Below are 17815 nucleotides of genomic sequence, written 5' to 3' on the forward strand. Positions count from 1 at the left end.
CTATCTATCTATCTATCTATCTATCTATCTATCTATCTAATACCATACCAATTGGTTTATCGTGACATGTTATCTAGAGGCATCTTGCCTCTCAGCACTGAGGTCAACTATATATCTCATATCTCATAGCTGCAAGATATCGGAACAATCGCAGGCCTCAGATAAAAGCAGTCCATCTATGCTTTTTATTTTGCTCCATTTCAGGTTTCCAGGGGGGGTTGGAGGCTATCCTAGCTGTTATAGGTTGAGAGCTGAATACATAAGTGGCCTGTCAAGACACCAATCAACCTAGCATGCCTGCCTTTGGAGGAAGCCAGTGTACCCAGAGAGAATCCATGTCCAGGACAGGTGAGCACAGTGCTAACCACAGCACCATCATGCTGACACATTAGATTAAAATCCCCTTAGATACTGCTGTTATGTGCATAAAAACAAAAGTTGAGCCGTTTAGAGACAACTTTTTATTTTACATACAGTTTTTCTCAGTCGCTTTGGTGCGTTTCTCAGATCAGAATTGAAATTCTCATAACTATTAGTTCAACCTCCACAACACTCAGTCATTTGTGCACATCATAGTAGCAATTTCTCCTCTCTCTGAACAAACTGCAAATGATTTTGGACATGAATCAGTTGCTTCCATACATTTCCCTGCTGCTTTCTGACATTTCCATTTGCTTATGTCATGTCAGTCAAAAGTAATCATACCTATGGATGCTGAATAGTCATTCCCAATAAAACTAATAGTCATACATCCATTGCTTGAGTCATCACACACAAAATTGTTGAACTAGTTATCACATGCCAAATATTGGCCATCTGTCAAGCAAATCCTATACCTTTCTGTATCATTGTTCCTGGAAATGTCTCCGAAATTGAACAATTGATCTCGGGTGAATTACAGCTGTCACTCATGAGGAGGCGTGTGAAAGTTTAGTTGTAACCAATGACAAACAACTTGTTCACTGTCAATTATGGATGAATCCTGTGAATCCCCAATTGGCAAGCATATATAAACTGCGCAGGAGCTAGTGTGTACCATTTCTACACTTCTGTGACACAAAATGGAAGGTCAGCACCGTGGAAGAGGGGTGAGGATGCGGGGAGGAAGGGGAAGAGGGAGAAGAGGCAGATATAGGCGGATTCCTAATGAAATAAGGGCTACAATTGTGGACCATGTTGTCAATCACGGCCTCACCATGGAGGAGGCTGGTCGAAGGGTGCAACCCAATATTGGAAGAACTACTGTCAGTTCAATCATTCAAAGATTCCGTAGGGAAAACAGGTATGCAAACAGTAATACACTGTACTGTACTGTGCCATCTCAGACACATCACATGTTACTGTACTGTATTTGCAATTTCACAAAAAGTTTACTCTGCACCACATAGGATTGTAAGACAACCTCGCAGAGGCGGAAGAGGGCCCCTTTTTACCCCACAGCAAGAAGAAGCCATTTGTGCAATGGTCATTGCAAACAATGCAATAAAGCTGAGAGACATACAAAGCGCTGTCATAGAGAATTACACGGTATTTGGCAATATTGAATCTGTTTCAATTTCAACAATTGACAGAGTACTCAAGAAAAATGAAATCCACATGAGCAAATGGCCCTGCTAGCAGCCATGGATGCAGCATGTGACGACATCACAGCAGGGTCCTGCAGAGGATGGATTCGCCACTCCAGGAGATACTTTCCTCGCTGCATTGCGAGGGATAACATCTGTTGTGATGTAGATTTTGTTTTACTGACATCTTTGGGTAGGACTAACACAGATGTTGGATGATCATTTTTAAGCCCTATTTTCCTATCTTCAATACAATAACGAAAGCTTCTAAGTCATCCAGGACACCGGGGATTACAGTTCACGAAGGGCTGTGTGGTTGTCTAGTAAAAGTTTTCACTCTGCAATAAATTAGAGTTCATGTTTGCTACTTTTCACACTTTTTGAATGTGTTCACAGACAGTTACTCACAAGTGCACTTTAACCCTAAAACCTAAAAGACTTTTTGTTTAAAATATTTAGAGCGGCGTAAACAGGATACTGCACCATGGCATCAGTGAACTCTTGTTTATTTCCTCTTCATAAATCATATTCATTCAACTTCGTTTCCATCTAGACTAGCTCGATGACCAGTGGGTCCCCACCCACAGTTTGACAACCCCTGATTTAGTGAAACCTGTAAAACTTTCCTTCCTCCACAGTCAGACTGGCACAGCTTCATTTTTGTAAATCTTTTTCCATTTTTTAATGACTTTGCTGTTGAAAACAGAAGGACGAGCTGCCACACGGACCGAACCCTGTATGTTAAACTGAGCCTATTTTAGTCTTACTGCTGAGTTGTAGTCTCCAGACACCACTTGTACTAAGATTTTCCCATGGGCTTGACATAGGTTATAAAGTCCTGTGCATGATTAAACTCCCACACCCACGTTCAGGGACTGAAGCAATAATTCAGGCTTTGACTTTAGTCCCAGTAACTTGAGCTACTCATGTGCGTTATTTAAGGTTTTAATTTTGATGTGTCATGTTGAACAGGAAATTCGTATGTTTTGCTTGTCTTTTGGAACATGGTGGAGGTTCTGCAACAGCTGTACTAAGAGAAAGAATCACAAAACAGGTAGTCTACACTTTTTAAAAGCACATTGAAGCAGAGAAGGAGCTTAAACCTTAAAATTTTCAAGCACCAAGCTGAAGCACTGAAAGACTTCACACATATTCATCTAAAAGCTCTTAGGCTAAATGCAGGATGGCTTTGTTTTAGCTCTGTTTGTGACTGACCTGCTGCCTGCCTGGCATGTCTGTCCCTCATCCTTCTCTGCTCTACCTGTCCATTATTCTCCTCCATGGTTGTGTGTAAGTAACAGCTATACAGCGTGTCTTACAGCGGGAGGGAGGGGCGGAGAGGGAGTGAAACACACACAGTTGCGCTGCTTGCTGTGCGCGTCTGTTGGGGAGCGCACCCGTTTGCCGTGGAGGCTCTGTGCACGCCACATTGACAGACTTGCGACTGATGTGCGGATTTTTGCAGATGCCTTCATCCCAACCCTGCTTTTTATGGTGTCGCTGCTCACATTAACGGCCGAGCGACCCTCAGAGCTCAGGAACCCTCACTCCGCGACACTGCCCACTTTTTCTTCTCCTCCCTGTTTGTCCCGCCCAACTCAGAAGTCTAGTTTGATTCAGGACTTTCAGACTTTGAAGCTTCTGATGCACACGAAATGCTTCCAGGACTCTTACAAGTCTGCTGTTAGCCATTTTAAAAAAAATTCTGATAAATCTTCTGTTTAAAAGTCCGTGGACTGAGACTGAGTGAAGCTACAAGGACACAGCTTCACACTAACGGCACTCAGGATGTGGCAACGTTTTATTTTGACAACAGATGCGATTATTGGTAAGTAATGACCGCAGAAAAAAGACGCGTGTAATGATTATTGGATCAAATAACAAGCACTTCTTCTACAGTACCGAAGCTCCCTCGGCGCATCCTTGCGCGCACGCCAGACGGCACACGCTTGGATCCTGGCAGCATGCATAATTGACGACCGAGCGACTAAACGCATCCATTAGAAGTGTCACTCACCTTGCCAACACGCCCATTAAAAAGTCGGTGTCCTGTCCTAATACGAACTTTCTGTATGTGCCCAGGTGAGATTTATTCTGAAGGAACAAGGGTGCTTCATAGACAGCCAGGTCTCAGAGGCACGCCACCCATGAGCTTATATAACAGAGACGTTGAACGGTCAGTCAAATTACTGCGCGATGCTCTAATTAGATGCTGGTCATGCCAGAGTTTACGCTGTCAGAAGTAGGCTGTGTTTCTGCAGTGCCATGTGTTTCTGCTGTTTCTGGTGCAGATCTTGTGAAATTATGTCTCACCCTGTTTTAGAACAAACCCTCGTAGGCAGTGATTCGATCTGAAGTTCTTGGTTAAGGGAAATTGCTGCTGGCTTAGTGACGGGGCTAAGAGCTTGTGGGCTCGCTTTGGGTAGTTCCTCTGGTGATGCTACGCTCTCTCTCAAGTTCACCTCCAGAGCAGCAGAAGTGAATAAACTTCTAGGTCACGTCCAAGAAGTTTGTACCGGTGATGTATCAGAGTTTGGAGGAGGGGAGGATAAGTGGGAGAAAGTGGGATAGAGACAAAGTCAACAGTGCATGTCTCTGATTAATTCTCAGATTTCTACGCTTACATGTGATTCCGGCTTGTGATGGTCATTAGAGAATTGAGTTAGAGCTGGAGAGAAATGTGTGTGGCTGTGTGAGTGTCAAGGGGTCAGTTCAGTTGAAGCTCATATGGCCAAGCCCATGCCATAACCATCCCATCATCATTTTCTTTTTAATCTAACCCTCTCTGTCTCTCTTTAGTGTCTTTAATCGTATTCCTGCAGTTTGTCGAACAGTGCTTTTCCTTCTACGTGCGCAAATTCAGGGTTATTGTGAATGAGGCTGGACGCTGTTACTTAACTGATCTTGTTCCATCACGCTCAGCGCTGCTGGCCCAGCACTGTAGTGTGAGCGGCAGGAGGCGGTTCACACAGGGGTAAAAGCTGGTTTGAGTCCATAGTGTTGGGTTATGATAGCTACCACTGCCTGCTTCAGAGGCCCACATGTGCTTGTTGTACTGGCAGCATTTAATCTATGTAAATTCCTAACAGCGATGGAGCTGCAGGTGGTTTGAGTTTGGTATTTCAGAGAAGAGGGGCATCTGGCTTCCATCAGTATGAGTCGACTGGAGTGACACAAACAGCAGGAACACGGTCACCTACTGGGCTGTGACTAATTATCATTTACGTTGTTCAATTTAATTCTTTTGTACTTAATAATTTAGTCTTTAACACATTAAAAAAATAGAAATGGGCTGCCATTCACACAAAGTACAGTTTTAGGCAATGCCACAATCTTCAAGGTGACATTAACACATAACACACATTGTTTGTCTGACCTTCTTATTGTAGCCAAAAACGTAATAAATTCTCACACTGGAACCACATCGTGTTTATGGTTTCATCTGAATCAATGACTTTAATGATCAGTTACCATAGAAATAGCTATTGGTTTTGCAATAATATTCACGATCTAAACATTTGACCTCTGTTTGAGGCTTTCTCTCGTTCCTCTCTTTTTTTGTCTGTTGACCTTGTGACTCAAGCCAAAGCTCTTTGTTTTCTTCTTTGAACTGCTCCTTTAATGCAGGGACTGCGGCAGCATCACGGCGCTCACACGTGATAGGATGCTTGTGAGCCGCGAGAAATAGCCAGAGGGTATTTTGGAGTTCATATGGTTGCTAAACAAAGTTGCCTTTTATGGCCTGTTATTTGATTACAAAGGAGTAAATTAGATGAACGCTGTTTCGAGACCTCTGTTTCGCTGCCCCGCAGAGATTACAAGGTGTTTTCTGTACGAGTTGATCACATTTCAGTGTCTTTTCACAGTATGTGTGCTGCAGATATGGAAGGAGGAGCTGAAGGACGAGTCAAACACAAACGGGTTTACGTGCTTCACAACTCTTTCAAGGAAATTTGTCTTTTCCTGAGCACATGGAATGCCGCAGTAGAGTAGAGAGGGCAGTTAATTCATTGATGACTGGAATGTCAGAGGATATACTGTAAAGTCTTAAGACATTGCAACTCTGCAGTGAATTTATTAACTTGGCAAGACATAGCGGTGAAACCGGCCATCTCCGTCATTAGCAATATGTCTCCTCCTTCTCCTCCCCCTCCCCCTCCTCCTATACTGACTGTAATATTTGAATCTGAATTAGCGTGCTCCCTGGAGTCTGCAGCAATCAGCACTAATCTGACATAAACTGTCTGCTGGCATGGGCGGACAGATTTCCTGGAGTGGTGAGTGATTATGTTAGCTTATCGTCGGCTTGTCTCTTCTTAGACTCAGTTTGAGCATCCTTATTTGTGTTTTTCACACACATGAATATATCTATAGACTGTGGGAATGCCTCTGCTGAACATGTGCGTGCAGCAGAAAATGACAGTTTTCACTTTTCACGTCTGGTGATTTTATTGTGGCAAAGTCACAACCAGGCTGCCATGATAAAAATGTCCTCTTCCAGTGAGAAAGCAGAGACTATATAGTCTTGAGAATTTGCTGTCATCATTTTCGTGGCAATCCAACCACCAAAACGCCACTTGAGGGAATTTGAAGTTGTTTCCAATTCGTTGTGATGAAGAAACTGAGGTCCGCCATGGCCAGTGCTTTATTTATTAATCATATCTTCAGTGCAAATATAGGCTGAAAAACACATGGCATGACCATCAGAATCAACAACCCCACCTGGTTGAAAAACTGTGTGGCTTCCTTCTGGCTGTAATTCCCTACACCTGCGCCTGTAATGCCTTCCTTAAAGGGCCAATCTAAAACCTCTGGCAGCATCCTATGCATATATAGGTTTTACTTCATTTGTTTGTTTGTTTTCTAGAAATTCATGGATGCCAGGAATGCCAATGTAAGGTTCTCTTTTTTTTAACTTAATGGTTGCATTTTGACAATATATAGACTAGAATTTATAGGTTTATAGAAATTTATAGAATCAAAATCTATCGAATCCACCCTTGATGCAAAAAAGGGAAAGTTTAATCAGTGCAGCAGAAGAAGATGACGTTATATCACAAAGTTCGTGTGCTTTCTTGCATGAAAACAGCAGCTTCATTTGTAGTTACAGAAATATGCCAAAGGAGAAGTCTTTGAGAAATGGTCTGTTTACTCACATGTTTTTCTGATAGGTTGTGGTTACACTGCTATAGCCCACATGTGGAGGATTTCACACGAAGATGACAGCAAACTAACACCTACCTCATGGTTTCCACCTCTGACCATGTAACAGTGTGCCTGCTGCTCTTCCGCTACTCTCTGAGCACTGTATTCTCAGACTAAAGGGCTGTCTTGATGGTATTTGATGACCAAAAAAAAATCAGTGGTGTGGTCATTATTCAAGTTATATAATATACATTACTCATTAATTTTCTTGAAAGTAATTTATAATGTACTTTATTTAACTACTTGCTGGAGAAAGTAAGTGCACTAGTACACTACTCGTTCTCATCACTATATTAGATTACCTGATATGTACTTTCTCAGAGTTAAAAGTTAAAAATATAAACCTTAGGCTACAATCCCACGACACATAACTTTATCCCAATGAGGACATACATATGATCTTTCATTCAGTATTTTCTGCATAGCTGACTGCTCATTACTGCCTTTGTTGAAGTGCACGCTCTGGCTGCTGGGCTGGGGTCGGCATACACTCAGCTCTGGGTTCTTGGCTAGCTTTGCGCTAGCATGCTGTCTGTGAAGTTGCTTGCAAAGAGCTAAAGTCATGCTATCAATATAATGTAGTTGTTTCTGTCCTGGACACAGTTTGTGCTTTATCATCTTGCTCTTGTCCTTTTGTGTCAGAAAAGTGAACGCAATATCCATATCTCCACTTTACATCGCTCAACCATTTCCTCCTCCTGCACACAAACTGAAAGCAGCTGATTATAAGATCAGTTCACTGTTTTTTTGTTTTGTTTTTCTCTACCCGTCCTGCAAATAACCGAAGAAACTTTGTAACCCAAGTAACGGCACAATTGTATCTGTGATGTGATCACTCCATTCAGCACAGTCGTGCATTAGATTACTGTACTACTGAAAAATGAAATGTGATTACAGTATTTTTGTTTCTTTGCAATGTTGTTACATTGTAATGTGTCACACCTAACACTGCATAACATGTAGGCAAGATTAGACTGCCTCTGAAAGGTGAGCTATACCGACAGGCAGTAAAAAAAAATGGATGTAGCTACTGTGACATCAAGTCCTGCATTGAAGCCTCAAGTTCAGAGATTCTGCCATCAGCTTGTACCCCCCCCCCCCCCCCCCCCACACACACACACACACACTGAGAACTCGTTAGCCAATGAGCATGTGCTTTTGTACCACAGATAAACCTTCACACTGCATGACCATAATTTACAAAAAATACTTACTACTTATATTTATTCAGTATAACCCAAATTCGTTGACTATAAAATAAAACAGTGAATAAACAGAAGTTAAATTGAATGCATTTTTTCTGCATTGGCTAAGATACGTTGTTAGTCCTGAGACAGACTGGTGATCTGTCCTCTCGCCCTCTGGTAACTGGGATAGACTCCAGCCACTTCACTCTGATAAGTAAGGATAAGTGGAAGAGGATGGATGGCTCTGTTCATATTTTCTAGTTTATACCAATGACACAAAGCACTTGTAATCATGGGATAAAATAGCCTCAAATCAGTGTTCGCTTTCTGGATATTTTCCAGTGCTTTCAGCTGGATTTCACAGCCTTCGTCAACGCTTGCAGTTTCGTAAGGAGGCGGGGTGGAGGCTGTAAACCAGTCTTAGTTCAAGAATAGTTTTCTTTCTCGTTTAACGATTTCTTGATAATTTTGACCTTTGTGATGAAACCACCATATGCAGGCCTTTGTTTTCTGTTCTGTGAAAACAAATCTCATGCCAAATAAGGGGGTGCCTCAGAGCCAGTTTTTATGACACAAAGCGGCTTCTTCTGTATTGGAACGATAGCTTAAATTTGCTAGATTTTTTTTCCTGTTAGTTGTTACAGTTTTTCTCAGTCGCTTTGGTGCGTTTCTCAGAACACCATTAACATTTGCACAGCAGTTAGTGCATTTCCCAAAACAATTAGTGCAAACTGCAAAACCTAGTGGATAGCCTGCAAAAGCACATCACATGCACAGAATTGATTATCCATACCTCAAAAGCAAGTGTCCATGTCAATGAAACTGTCAGTGCCATCAAAATGAAAAGTCTTGACACCATCTTTATGAACAAGATAGTCAAATGGCATTGTCATGTTTCCACTATGACAGTTTATAATTTCAGTGTTTCCCATTGCAAAAACAATTGGTGACACCTGAAAATGCTGACAACAGCACTATGGCCTACCTGTACAGCCATCTGAAATGTGCAGTAAAGTCACTGTAGATGTTATGGGAGTCTTGGGAGTAACTAAGACACTGAATACGTACGTTTCACATTTCCATTGTGTAGAAGTGTTTGTAATCCTACAGAATTGTGCAAAAGAAAAATATGCTACAGTCACTTGTTCACTGTAGAATACATGTAAACATAAAATCACCCATTTGGTAGAGCCTCCTCATGAGTGACAGCTGTAATTCACCTGAGATCAATTGTTCAATTTCGGAGACATTTCCAGGAACAATGATACAGAAAGGTATAGGATTTGCTTGACAGATGGCCAATATTTGGCATGTGATAACTAGTTCAACAATTTTGTGTGTGATGACTTAAGCAATGGATGTATGACTATTAGTTTTATTGGGAATGACTATTCAGCATCCATAGGTATGATTACTTTTGACTGACATGACATAAGCAAATGGAAATGTCAGAAAGCAGCAGGGAAATGTATGGAAGCAACTGATTCATGTCCAAAATCATTTGCAGTTTGTTCAGAGAGAGGAGAAATTGCTACTATGATGTGCACAAATGACTGAGTGTTGTGGAGGTTGAACTAATAGTTATGAGAATTTCAATTCTGATCTGAGAAACGCACCAAAGCGACTGAGAAAAACTGTATTAAAGACGTCTAACAGAAAAATACAGATATGGTGAAACTCTAGCTGGAGCTGAAGTTGTGTTTATTCTTCCCAGTGGTTTGATATTGTTAGTTACCTGCAGCTTCACAGGATTCAGCTGTGTGTCTCCAAAGTGACAGTGTTGTGTGTATTTATACCTGCAGTTAAGTCAAATTATGTCTAAGTAGCAGCCACTGAATAAGTGTTTTAACACATGTCATGTATAGCTCAAATGAGCCTCTTTGATCACAGCCGTTTGTTGTAATGCTCCTTTTTCTTGTCTCGCGTTTCTTGCCTTGGTCGTTGAACAAAGGGGCCCATCTTCAGAACTACAATACACAAATCTCATGCAACTAGCCTGAATGTGAATCAGTTGCCTTCTGAGCTGGTGCAACAGTGTGTGCAACAGTGTGTGCAACAGCTGAAATGTTTTTGTGCAATTTGCATTGAAATTAGTTTTCTCATGAGATGCTAACATTTTTTTGCAAACCTTCACACAGTGATACTGGTGCCAGTGACCCCACATGCCAGTGTAGCAGCCACCACAGAGGAAGTGAAAATGCGTGGTTTGCCAACAGAAAATGTATGTGGCGTATCTCATGCTTCAGCAAAGGTCAGATTCACAGTGTGAATGCTGATTTGCATGCTGAAAACTCAAGTGAGAATGATGCATACGGCACAACATGGCTATATTTAGACAAGAGGAAATTGTTAGTTAAGGTAGCGTTTAGCTCAGAGTTCTGTTGCAAACTCTGCTGTAGTATTTCAGCTGTTTACTGCAAACATTTAGAAAAAAAAGATGTAATTGTTGCTGTGACAACCACTACTTAAACTTGGGTGAACTGCTCGTTCTAAACAAGTTCTCTTTCATTTGCACAGCTTTCAGTTAATACTCTTGCTGGAAATTTGGTGGCTGTAATGCCAAACGTAGCATGCAAGAAATGCTTGGAAGCATGGAAGATCCATCATATGAGAAGACACAACGATCCAACTTCTTATCCGATTCTGATATAATACCCGATACCTTATCCTTGAGTATTCCATTACACGCAATGCTGATGTGATGTGGTACTTTTGGTTGCTCCCTTATTTCTCAACTGGTTGCCATGGTGAATGTTCTTCTTAGCACAGTTTTTGCCCTCGCTGACACAATCCTCCTGTTTGTCCTGGGACCAGCATTGAGAGTACACTAACTTATGACCCCCTGAGGCTGGACTTACGTCTCTTCTTGGTCTCAAACCAAGGACACAGAGATCCGTTAACTCTGTTAACCATTTCATCACTGAGGCACACAGAGCACTGACATGATGTTCGTGTCAATTTACTTATGAATAAACTGTCTTCCTCTTTCTTGTAATCAAATAAAATTACAACAGATCTGCATCCACCAGAACCTTTTCCAGAGAAGATTCTGAAGTAACGTTTTGGGCATTTATTACTTTCTTATCAAGAAGCATATACACACAGACCTAAGGAATATACCACATTTCAGATTCCACTCAATAGCTCTGTGTGTGTGTTTAAAGTCTTATTTTATGTTTGTTGCTCTGCTTAAGACATCGTGAAACCTGAAGTAAAGTCTCAAACAATGATTTATTAATTGCCTTTGTTTTTGGAATACTCTTCATGGACCTTTGTCTTTTTTCATGTGATTTGAAAGTGTTATGCAAGACTGATTTATAATATATATAGAGTGATTTATATATTATGTATGTGTTCAGGCTTTTTATATCAGTTTGTCAGGGACTGCAGTGACAGGAGCTATTTCCATGCCCTACACTACAGTCAAAATGAGTCTGGCACATTCAGATTTTTGCATGTTTGCAGTAACCCATTTAAATAAAATAAAGATCAAATATAATACACCAATACATCCAAGAGTATATATTTGCTAAATTGGTATTTGTTGTAAAAAAAACTCAGTGTGAGCGTAGTTACCGCACCGCTGATGTCATTTATCGTCAATGCATTTTCACTTTGTCCTGTTTTGAGTCCCACTCGCAAAATGACATCAGGGTGAAGTAAATGTGTGCAAACATCTAGTGTGGAGTGGTGCTGACAAGAAACGGGTGAAAGAATAACTTGAGTTTCCGAGAAGTTTTGCTACTGTGAGTGCAATGAAAGTACTATCAACTGAACAAAGCATGAGCGACAGAAAGAAGGCGACAGTAAACAGTCGGGGTAGCGAGTGTGAACTGTGTCCAACCTGCTGAATTATTTCTGTTGGCCTCCTCCACGCCATGTTAGCTCTCCAGCTAAAAGCTGGTGCTGCACAGCTGTTGATGTGTGGTATTGTAAACAAAGAACAACAAAGAACTTAATTTAATAGATTGTGTCACTGTCACTGATATCGATAGCATAGCATTCTGTAGTACTCTCTTATCTTAATAACAGATTGGTGCATCACTAGACTACAGGGTAACCACATCTGAACTCAAAAAGGCATATATGCAGCACTTCCCCCCATGTCTCCTTCATCTCCCACATAATATATATGTCTTGCAGGTCTTTGTAGTAGTGATCTATGAATCATATATACAGCCTTTGATACAGACGATCCACTCAGGCATTCATAGTGTTAAGCTGCTTAGTTCTTCTTAAATTTAATGGAAGTAATCATACAGAGAACGGAAAAAAAAGAATAAAAAGGAAGAGGAGGATTAAATCTTTCTTGTACCTCGCTTTGCGTCTGTTTCATAAAGGTGCATGATCTGTGCGCAGAACAAGACAAATATGTGCATGTGGGGAAAAAATAGTCAACACCAACTACTGCATCAAAGATCAGATGAACCTACGCAAGCTTGGATCAATAGTGTCATGCATACGGTATCTGTTTTCCTGATGTATGATAGTCTTCTCTTTCTTTTGCCTCACTTCTTGCAGGAAAGCCAGCTGCAGTGATGGGTGACATGTGTTTTGCTTGGAGGGTTTACCTTTTTAGGCTTGAGCATAAGAAGCTAAAAATGTAGGAAAAGAAAGCAAAATCTGACGTTAGTCCTGGAACAAAAAACTGTTGATTGATCATTTTGGTAATGGATCACGTAAGTTATTGTTCAAATAAATGCATCAGGTTCTCACCTTTTAAGAAGAATTTTTTGGATTGACTCTGGAAAATAAAAACCCTAAATTTATTGCCATCTCCTTGATATTATCCACTATTTTCTGACAGTGCAAAGCAACTATTGCTCTGTCACCAAGTCCACATTAAAAACTTAGGAAGATTAACTTTTAGTGATTAACTGCAATTACTTAGAGTAAACTGTAAATGATTAAAGGTAATCATTTAATTGAGAAGCCTTCTTCTTGTCAGTAACTCTACCACAGTGTCACATGAAGTTCATTTAGATGATGACAAACTCATGCATCCGGAGTGTGCGCAGAGTTTACTGATGTCACAAAAAAAAAGCGAAGCTGGCAGGATGCTACAGTTACTGGAGAAACAAGACAAAGAAGCATATTTCTTGAAACATTGTGATGTCAAAGAAAAGTTCAAAGATGCTGCCTCGAGCCTGCAAAACCACCAAGCCCACCCACATGTCTTAGTCTCATATACTGTTGCCTGAACAAGCGACAGATGTGTAACAGTTTTTCCTGGTACTGACTGCTGTCTGTGCAGCATATGGCACCCATGTGAGGTGGAAGATGCACAGAGTCAGGTAAAGCTGGTGTGTCTTCTAAAAGCAGTAATGGCGTTACTGGTTGGTAATCAAAGATGCATATCAGCTCGAAGGGAGAAAGATGCATGGTGTGGGCACATCGTGGATAACAGGCATTCACAGAGCCATGAAATGTGAAAAATTAAAGTGGAAGAAATTTTTAAAAAAAGAACTATTTTTACCTTCAATGACTCACAGTAAACTAGCAACAGTCCATTTCCCCTAACAAACACTGTCTGACCACCTTGAAGCCACCCACTCTCTGCTTCACACAGAAAAGGACATTCATAGCAAGGTGGACATGTTTAAAGTTGGACTAGTCATTGCTGACACTGAATGCCAGTGTAGTCCCATTTTTACCAAAATGTGCAAAACTGAAATATTTTTAGTATTTTTTTTTCATTACAGAAATAAGCTGAAATAACATTCATGAAGAATATTTGGCTCATATATGCTCCACTGTCTTTACCAGCTAGCTGCTAATACTAACCACAGCCCTGGTACGTGGTTCTGCACAGGGACTATGCAGTAGGATTTTAATGCTTTTTCACTGTTATGTTAACACTAGATTCTCGATGCTGATTAACTTCATCCAAAATGATAATGAAAGAACTTGATGAAACACCCAGTGATGGGATAGCTCGAAATATGCGTTGTTTTGTTTTCTATTAGATGGATATCATCATGATCTTACTCATCATAATCATGCACTGGAAAGCATGGTTGGGACTTTCATATCACCATCACCATGCCAGTGAACTACTTGGAGACTGGAACAAGACTGGGCTGGAAATGTAGCATGTAGCAGCGTCAGTGTTGTGACATGCTGATGCATTCATATATTTTCATTCCTTTAACGGTCATGGTCATTACTATCACATAGTCATAATATTGTAACTACGCGATAGTAATTTCAGTTGTTTCTACAGCAAACCTTCGACAGCAAAACTTTCTTTGTGTGCTTCACACTTTACAATAACCTGTGATTTGTGATTTAACATGGGCCAGATGAGCTACCCCGCCCCTGATGTTCTGGTTTATTGTTAATGATTCAATGAAAGGTAATAATTGTGGTATGTAGGGCATGAACTCTATTTCATTCGGATGTGGGCCGTGCCAGAAGCACAGCACGAGACACACTTTTCAGAGTAAAAGCATTGACTTGATTGCTAAAGCTTTTTAAAGCTTAAGTATTACTTCACACTGTGACACTCGACACACTTTTGTATTGTTTTTCCTTTTTTCTTGCTGATTTGCGACGCTTTCGTCTAACTTGCAGGCATTTTATTGTCAGTATCTTCGTCATTGGACAGCTACAATAGATTTCACACCTAATATTAACAACAGCAGGTGTTATTTTAATTGTCCTTGGGGTCCAAATATACTCAAGTGCAGTGTAGAAGGGATTGAGCACCCTAAAATTGAATCCCTGCTATGTGTGTGTTAATGGTGACTTGTGGTAAAGCTCACCAGGGCTGGGTTTTACCACAGAAAATGACTCATTTCTGTCTGAGGTGCTGTGTCTGCCAGAGCTGCAGACGGAGAAGTGAGGGGGGAAATTAAAAAAAAGCTTGGTGTCGCCATGGCAGTGCTTGTGCTAAACCTTTTCTGTCGTATGAAGTCATCTCCAGAAGTCAAATTGATATTTCCTGTCTCGCTCCTGAAAGCTGGATACATATTGTGTCTGTGTTTAATTTTTTTTGCTTAATAGTTACAGTTTTCTGTGAGATGACTGACAGATTGTAGGGGTGATCTCTGTGAAGTGTTTTAAAAGGCTTATTTTCCTACGAGTGTCCTAAAAGCCCAGAGATAAGAGCTGAAAAATCCCCCAAAGACACACACGTCACGTCTTTTGGTTTCATAAACGAACGAGATACCCGTGAAGGTGCTACATCACAAATCGTGTCAGTTTACTAAGGTCTTAACCCCCACAGGAGGTCAAGCCACACACATGCATCAGCAGCTTGAAGCATTCTGCATGTTTTTTTTTCACACTTCATCATCTGTCCACACTTTTCCTCAGGCTGTTACAATTTTAGCATTCCCAGGAGCTTGCTTTTAACCCCTTTGAGTGGTTGGGGTTGTAATTACATAAAAATACATTCATTAAAAAACAAAACAAAAAAAACCCCAAAACAAACAAACAAAAAAACTTCTTTCCAACATTTTTGTGAGCCATTCATTATTCCCAGAAATTTATACCTATCTACCTGCAGACAGCTTGTGTACGCCGAGGTATTTTTCAGTCATGTGACCTTCGGCACTGCACAGTTGTTGTGAGGCATTAGGAGCAAAGTGGACAGGGGCAGAGGCAACGGGGCGGATTGGGAGGCAGAGGGGAAAGCTGTTGGTGAGACAATGCGGAGTCAGACGGGAGGTCCCGTTTCCGAACATGTGCTGAAGGAGGACAGCACCTTATCTTCAGTTTGAGTGAAAACAAGCAGACAAGTTAGAAAGCTTAAGTTGGAGCCAAGGCTAAACGATTCCCCGTTTCCCAGTCTTTATGTTACGCTAACTGTCTTTAGCTTCATATTACGTGCTATCAGATTTCAGTGGACACCTACCTACACCAGAAGCAGTCATTACAGTTTAAAACTCGATAACTTTTGCTAAAAATGCTAAATCAAGTTGCACCATCAATTCCACTTCTTCTTTCTTTTTCCTGAGAGAATAAGGTGACGATTCGCTGTATGAGTTTGCCTGGAAAGTGCAATGATGTGTGGTTTTCTTGAAACGTGCACTTTAACCGACAGTAAAGAAGAACTCTTTAGAGGCTTAAATGTAAACCTAATGTTTTGTGGAAGTGAATGCAAAACGTTAACACCTTGTCTTTTTTCTTCATGTGTTATTTCAGTCACGTATGAAGTAAGTTTTGCCTTACTGCACCGTGAGAAGCAGGGGGTAGTAAGTCAGAGTCGCTGTGATTTGATCACTTAGTCTTTTATTTTTGCCATATTTCCTTTTTGTTCTCATTAGGTTGCACAAACGTCTTCCAGGAGTGGGGCTCCTGGCTGTATGTTGTGCAGGTGAAGACACATACAGCATTCATTTAAGATTTAAGGTGGGAGGGTCATGCATCTGGAGATAGTGTGAGATAGGTGGTGTGGTACCCTCTGCTTATTTTCCTCTGTCAGCATTATCTTTTGGCAAAAAGATAATGCTGAATCACTAACACTACAAATGTGTTAGTGATTCAGCTCAAAAGCACTAAATGTTGGCTGTTAGCGCTTTTTTTTCTTTAATCTTTTCCATGACTTTTTCTCTCTGTATTGTGCCACAACATGTGACACTCTTACACTTTGACTGTGTTACAGAAACTTCCTTCAGTCACTGTATATACAGGCTTTTTCCCACTGCATTCTTTTCTTCCACAGCTCCCTGACGGCGCCAACCTGTCAGTTGCTTGTTAAACTCATGTTGTTTTGGGTGTAGTTTGTGATATAGTTTTCTCTCTTTTTTTTTTGTTAAACAGGATTTAGGTCTGCCTGTAGTCATTTCCTTGTTTATGCCCATGTGAACTAATCAGGGGCCCATAACTTCTTGCCAGAAGAAACACATAAGGAGTGCCCCCCCCCCCCCCCCCCACACACACACACACACACACGCACACACGCATACTTGTTGTCCCCCGAGTTTCTTAGTACCTGCTAAGCGCTGATAGCCTCAGATCTCAGTCTCTATATGTGTGCATGTTTGCATCTGTGCACCAGGCCTGTCCAGCCCTTCACCCTCTTGTGTCTCTGCCAGCAGCAGGTTAGAGCTATCCATCATACATATGGAGAGATGGAGATGGTGTCTGCTTGGAGCAATGTTTCATGTTAACCATGATGCTCTTCACACACACACAAATGTTTCATAGGATCTGACTAATCACATCTCTTCTTTAGAACAGATTGGTACCATATCAAAAGTTTGTGAGGCTCCACTCAGATACAGTATGTATGTGCAAAAAGTCTTAAGTCACTCCATTTCTTTATATTTTTCTTTCGAGCATTTTCAGATACATTTATTAAACCACTTAACACTGACCTGTGAATCATTCAAGCATAAGAAGGCACATAACTTAAGTGATGAACTAGTGTTGTGTCTTCACATAATAGACAACTTATCAAAGAACCAATTTTAATTGGTATAATTGGGAACTTTTTTACTAGAACTACACATAATGTGTTCCCATTTCTTTGGTTGAATTGACAAAAATTCCAATGAAAACACAGTCTGATAGACATAAAGTAGTATTTTTGCACCAACAATGTGATTCCCAAAGAGGTATTAGCCAAAAACACAGCATGATGTGCAATTCAAGAAATTTGAGGAAACTGCAAGTGGAAGACAAAAAACAAACAAAAAAACAACAGCAGATAAACTGTATCTGAAAGTCATATCCTTAAGAAAAAAGAAGAACTTCAGATGATCTATATACTGTTTGATATCCTGGCAAAATACAAATAAATGACAGGAGACTTAAGACTTTTGCATAGTACTGTGGTGTAAATGTAATGACTAATTTTCTTTAGGTTTTACATTCAGACTGTTCTATTCAATTCTAAAGATAACTAAATAT

At 40.7% G+C, this 17815-nt stretch overlaps 1 protein-coding gene across 1 annotated transcript in view; it reads left to right on the forward strand.

Moving 5' to 3' along the window:
• The first annotated feature begins 3043 nt into the window (after positions 1–3043).
• The window catches only part of itga1 (integrin, alpha 1), a 62953-nt gene continuing 48181 nt past the window's right edge, over positions 3044–17815 (forward strand). Inside the window, exon 1 of the mRNA XM_085464009.1 lies at positions 3044–3393. Within this exon, the coding sequence (XP_085320135.1) occupies positions 3354–3393 (40 nt within the window). The 5' untranslated portion in view covers positions 3044–3353. The remainder of the gene's footprint in view (positions 3394–17815) is intronic.

This window comes from Copadichromis virginalis, linkage group LG7, assembly GCF_057382275.1.
Source record: "Copadichromis virginalis isolate Kocher_CV1m ecotype Utaka linkage group LG7, C_Virginalis_male_GT1.1, whole genome shotgun sequence".
Lineage (NCBI taxonomy): Eukaryota > Metazoa > Chordata > Actinopteri > Cichliformes > Cichlidae > Copadichromis > Copadichromis virginalis.